The sequence below is a fragment of the Xenopus tropicalis genome, chromosome 7 (assembly GCF_000004195.4).
Source record: "Xenopus tropicalis strain Nigerian chromosome 7, UCB_Xtro_10.0, whole genome shotgun sequence".
Taxonomy (NCBI): Eukaryota; Metazoa; Chordata; class Amphibia; order Anura; family Pipidae; genus Xenopus; species Xenopus tropicalis.
This window is the reverse complement of record NC_030683.2, coordinates 85,062,151-85,068,164: the sequence shown is the minus strand read 5'-3', so window position 1 is coordinate 85,068,164 and position 6,014 is coordinate 85,062,151. Positions and strand designations below refer to the sequence as shown.

At 37.4% G+C, this 6,014-nt stretch overlaps 1 protein-coding gene across 1 annotated transcript; it reads right to left on the bottom strand.

Moving 5' to 3' along the window:
- Positions 1-568: 568 nt before the first annotated feature.
- urpta-1 (up regulated post tail amputation-1 protein) lies at positions 569-5,793 on the bottom strand. Its single transcript, XM_018096041.2, has 5 exons — positions 4,738-5,793; positions 3,710-3,778; positions 2,188-2,266; positions 2,055-2,106; positions 569-944 (listed from the first exon to the last, which is right to left on the bottom strand). Exons 2-5 carry the CDS (start codon positions 3,770-3,772, stop codon positions 800-802), a joined length of 339 nt encoding a protein of 112 aa, XP_017951530.1. The 5' UTR covers positions 3,773-3,778; positions 4,738-5,793; the 3' UTR covers positions 569-799.
- Between the last annotated feature and the right edge of the window lie 221 nt (positions 5,794-6,014).

Genomic DNA, 6,014 nt, shown 5'->3' with positions numbered 1-6,014 from the left:
AAAAACATAGCAATGTGGTTTTTTTTGTGGGTTTGTTAAGGGCCCCAAAGGCTGTGAAAATAAATCTATCAGTGGAAAATTATTTGTAATGCTTAGGGTCCCAATTTTCTCATTATGGACATGAGTGTGAAAGAACCGAGTTCTTACTCTAGTTTTAGTAACCCACACCAACTAGTCATTAGATGATAGTGACTCATCTTCTGTTTTGTGGCAAATATCTGATTGCCTGCTGTGGGTTAATAGTCCTAAAGCACTTTTTACTGCATTACCCCTTAGGGTGAAGACACACGGAGCTGCTAGTAGCAGCTACTTGTCACAGCTACAAAAACAGACAATGCTGATAATTTACTGATAATTGCTACTACGTAGGTCTGTGTGTCTTTGCCGTTATAAGGCAGCTTAGCATGCTGACAGGTAGATGAGTATCAGAATTACTAAGAAAAAAGAGTTAATAAAATATTGTATCCCACAATAAATAATTTAACAACTAGCTAGGTTCATTCATCTGAAAACTAAAATTTTAGTATATAAAGAATGATATTTGCAAATCAAGATACATACACAGGGGTTCCCAATATATGAAGAAGCAATTTATTAAACTTGCAAGATCTGTGTTAATATTTAATTACAGGAACAAACCTAAGCTTATAAACAATAGTACAACGTTTCACAAAATGTTCATGTTTACGATAACATTGCACTGTATTAACATCACAAAATCTATACTTAATATCATTAAGATTTATATTAAGGTACAGAATATGACTATAAACTTTGTAGGACAACTAAAATGTAATTTTTATCTTTGCAGTGTATTTGCAATCTTTGTAAGGCGATTCCTGAGGCTTTCTCGCTTCTGTTTTAAATGAATTTCTACTGATCTAGCTTCTTTTAGGATTCCATCAAACTCAAGAACATAAGCTGCATCAACTTCAGATCTTTCACTTGATAAAAATAAAAGAACATTTGAAATTAAGGTCAAAACTTTATATGCAGAGTTGTTGGTTTTTTGTAAGTCAGCAGCAGCTTGTTAGATACAGGCTGTAGGTTTAGGCAACAGTAAATTGTCAAGTAAAGTGACTGAATTGTGGGCTGTTCTAAGAGACCCCCACTACACAAGACTAGAATTTCCAAAGTGACAAAATGCTCCAAATTGTCCTTAAAGCATGCTGAATGTTGGCAAATAGAAACAAGAGAGGTGAATGGGACTTCACTGCACAGCAGTAATCTTTAGCCTGTGGTTTTTTAGCAGTTGACAAATTACAAGCCCCAGTATGATGTCATAGCGCCAAACCTGCCCCTTAGTTGTCCCAGCTCACTGCTACTGCATAGGCCTTCCTATACCAGCCAGCGGTGGGGACAAAGAGTAACTTTTTCGGCTTTTTGGAGTTGTTATAATCTTTCAACAGGCTGCAGTATACAGGTATGGGACCTGTTATCCAGAATGCTTGGGACCTGGGGTTTTCCGGATAAGGGGTCCGTAATTTCGATCTCCATACCTCGAGTCTACTAAAAAATCATTTTAACATTAAATAAACCCAATAGGCCTGTTTTGCTTCCAATAAGGATTACTTATAACTTAGTTGGGATCAAGTACAGGGTACTGTTTTATTATTACAGAGAAAAAGGGAATCATTTTTAAAAATGTTAATTATTTGCTTATAATGGAGGCTTAGGGAGATGGCCTTTCCGTAATTCAGAGCTTTCTGGATAATGGGATAAATGGGAAAAAAGTCAAACTGCTGAGAATCCTTCTGGAATCCCTAGTTCAATCATTTATAAATCCAACATTGATGTACAGTAGTATTTGTAATCAACATTCTCAGCAGTGAATTTCTTTTGCATCATTAAATACTTTTTTTGTCAGTAGAATTCTCATTAGTGAATTTTATTGCTTGTTTAATTAGGTTTTTTGTCCAATTCTGTTGGGTTTTAAATTTAATAGCATCCAAAATATATAGAAGGAAAAAGCTAGCTATGCCAGTTTACGCTGATAATCACCCATGTTACTGTTTGTATCAGCATGGTAAAAAACAAACTATATTAATACTTACTTCAGAATCTTTGCATACTTATCAAAAAGAAGATTTATTTCATTGTTCAGACCTGTCAATCAAAATAAATTAGTTTTGAATGAGTGAATAAAGTAAGATTTATAAAAGTAGCAGCAAAAGCAGATTTGATAACCTTTTATTAACATTTCTACATCTCCAGCTTGAAAGTTGTCAGATGGGGAGGAACATGGTGCATGTGTTGAATCTTCGGCCTATGACCATTGAAAAAAAATAAAGAAAATGTAAAAATACAAGAGAGATTGAAAGCATTGTATTTACACAAAATACTGATTTTTGGTTGTCATGGGGTTTCTATACATGTAATCCAAGTGGTGCACTTTAATGTTAACTAGTAATTGCCTGGGTACTCAAAAACCACGTGTAAGTCTACTTTCAGTATTTGCCAATTCCGGCTAGTAGGTATGAGCACGGGCACATGTGACTCCAACACACAGACGGGGCCTTTGCAAAATGGAAGGTATGCACTTGTGAGATTTTGCTGAACTGCAACTCTTCACTGCCACAGATTGTATATAATGTAATTATGGACGCCAGAGGTTCTTTTGTATTGAACTAGAACTTGGTTTATTTATGGTATACAGCATATGCAGGGTTAATACTCACAGCACTGAGGTAGAATAGCACAATTTGTCAAATGCAGTTGCAAAGTAGCAGAACAGTGTAGCACCACGGTGGAGAGAGATATGGGATAATAGACAGGAGTCCCAGGTTGTCTACCTTTACTGGACCGCATCCCTACAGCCAATGGTGGTTCAGGGGTTAAGACTAGCCTGAAACCTGTGTCTGAACTGTGGTCCCTACAATAAGGCAGCAGAGCCTTGGGTGTACTAAACCTACTAAATTCTCCTTTGTTGGAGCACACAGCTGCTCTTGCTAAATAGCCCTGAACTAAGTCACACTCCTAGAGCATGCTATGACAGAGTCTAACCTGCAGGTAACTTCACCTCACTCACGGGGTCCCTGATCCCCAACTTAGAATCTCTAGATGGATTGGCTTCCTCTAAGGCACAGGCTTCTGAGCCTAGTTGAGGTCCCAAGCTCAATGTGCACAACCTTCTGTTAGTGATAGGAATGCCAAAGAGAAAGTGCCCACGCCCTGCATAACACTATATTGAAGTTTGCAGGAAGTGGTCATCCCAGCTAAGGGCCAATAAATGAATAGCTTAACTTGAAACATAACATTCTGCTTAGTAACAACATATAGGGAATTGTAGGGCTAAGACCATAGGGAGCTTTAAGCCTATGGGTCCCTACACAGTTACTTTCACTTTCAATTCAGAACTTCTTAGAAGTTACTGCACTCCTCACATTCCCCCTCCCTCCTCACCATCTTATTGTGTAACCAGTGCATGGATATGGGTATCAGGTCCCCCCATAATGGCACAGAAACAAGATTTTAGCAGGATGCACAGCTTGCCTTAATAACACTGTCCACAAAATGGAGCCTGCCTGTTTTCTGCAATTGTGAATTCCAGTGCTTAAGGAAATCAGTTTCAAATAATTTATATAGTGTAACTGAAGTTTATTTTGCTTGACAAACACAATAGAAAACAATTTGTAATTATTTCTTAGGGTGACAGGCCCCCTTTAAGGCTAGGAAGGATCCTAGCAACAATCCATAGTGCTATTCTTACCTCTGGCTCCTTCTTGCGTTTAAAACTTTTATTTTCATCAGATTTCTGTGGTTTACTTGCCATTATGACCTAAAAGGAAAATGATTTTGTAAATCTTACCATTAAATCAAGTCTGTATTATTCATCTTACAAAGTCACTTACTGAACAAGTAAAATTCATCTTCCCTGAGATGTCAGTCATTTGTGGCTATATGGAGAGACAATGGAGAATATAGGTATGGGGTATATCACCCAGAAACCCAACATCCAGATAGCTCCAAATGATGGAAATAGACTATTTCCCATAGAGTCCATTTTTATCAAATGCTATTTTTAAAATAATTAACATTTTCTCTATAATAATACAACAGGATTAGATTGTATGCATAAATTCATATTGGTGGCAACACAATGGTTTTTGTAGGCTTAAGGCATGGTTAACCAAATTACAGAAATAAAGGTATCTGGAAAAGCTAAGTACCCAACCAGATGACAGATCTCATGTATTTATGTTTTGCCAGAGGAGGACACCCCACAGCTCATGCATATATAGGGTTGTAGAGGACTTTTCTCTGGTGTGCTGTGGTGAAATATCTGTTGAACTTTTAATACACCCCAAGGAAAAATGAGGCAATAATTACAATCAATTTACATTAGACATGCAAAAAAAATCAATATATGTCGATTTTTATACTAAATAAAGGTTTTTCTTATTTGTGTCATTGTTAATGAAATCCTCCCTCAGGGGCAGCAGACATTTGGTTTCGTAAGTTTCTTTCACTACTTCCAATGTTGCCTAAAAACAAACATGCATATGCACTGAGTAGAGTGAAGTGTATTGTTTTAATAACATTGCTATTGCAAAATTTAGTATTTTCATTTGGGATGAGAAACAACAACAGTCCGTTAGTTCAGCCCCTCCAAATGATTTAGTTATGGGCATCTGCAGAAATCATTTTGTTGCTGAGGCAAGTAGTGAAAAGTATTACAGGTAATACTTGCCAGAAATTACACAAAAAGCTGATGTAGGTATGTAACCTATGTGTTACCAGAAGGAGTTAATCTGCCTTCCTTAAGATGGCTGCTGGTTACTGTCTGGCTCAGTGAGGTCATCAGTGTGCTGCTCCCATTCAGGGCTGGAAGGAAGAACTCCTCCCAGGAGAAAAAGAATTAGGAAGAGGAAGTAGTAACTGGAGAAAGTGTGCTTTCTGGTGTGAGGGGGCTGTGGACTGAAAGGAGAGTAAATTGCAGGTTATATGAACCATAGTCATTCCACAGGGGACTTTATTAACTTATGTAACTACTGTGGCATTTACCAACTAAGAAAGTGTTCCATATCTGTACCGATTCCTCTTTTAATAAACAGACTATTGAACTGCATCTGATAACTGATTTACAATCCCATACTGAATGGAGACACCACCCCTACATTCACAGAGCATTCCGTTCTCCCATCAGCAGAAGCTCCGGTTTGCTGTTACCTAGGGTTCACACACTACTGTAAATATATATTTCCACCAAAGTTACGCTAAGATCCGCTTTTTTAAAATATACAATGGGTTATTTTGTTTACCCTGGGATGCAAGTGCAGGCCCTAACTTCTTTATATGAAACTATTCAGACATGGGGATAAAGGACATATTTATTCAGTGCTGGGAAAACTTTACAACTCAGGAAACTGCAGAAACTAAGAACACACAGCCAGATTTCCAAGGATCAGTTGTAATTTTTGTTGGAGGATTATTTTGCATATGAATGCATCTGCGGGCCCAGGAGAAAAGTTTTATTTACAGCTGATGTCCCCTTTAATAAGCAGTTCATAGAAAGAGTTTAATTAATTAATGTGCTAATTAACAGTCAGTGAGTAAGTTTAACCTCCTTCCTGCCCCTGATCTGCGCTGCCATTGCTTGATATGAAAGTTAAGTAAGTTTTTGCATAAGTTATGTAAACTGCATAAGTTTAGAGGCCGAATAACTAGTCAGTAGTGGTTCATAAAAATATAGTAAAAATAATGTGGTAATAAGTCAGTCTTAAGCGGGGGTCAGTGGAGCTTATATGTAAGTTACGCAAGCTTCATTGCACAAGTTACGCAAATTGCATAAGCATAGGGGCCCAATAACCAGTCATTCCCCTGCTGAAACTTGTAGGAGAAACTAATAAAATTCAGTAAATAGCTCCTAAAATAAATAGTTAAAATGAATAATAAATGTGTTTATAAGTCAGTCAGTTTATTGGGGGGAAGTAGAATTTACCTTTAAGTTATTTAATTCGTTAGGGGTAAGTGGAGTTTGCCCCTGTCTGCCCCTTCTCTGCATTGACATTTGC

Coding starts and splice junctions, on each gene's coding strand:
- urpta-1 (XM_018096041.2), bottom strand. CDS start 3,772: ATGGCAAGTAAACCACAGAAATCTGATGAAAATAAAAGTTTTAAACGC. Junction 2,267..3,709: donor AACGCAAGAAGGAGCCAGAG/GTAAGAATAGCA, acceptor CAATGGTCATAG/GCCGAAGATTCAACACATGC. Junction 2,107..2,187: donor TGTAGAAATGTTAATAAAAG/GTTATCAAATCT, acceptor TTTGATTGACAG/GTCTGAACAATGAAATAAAT.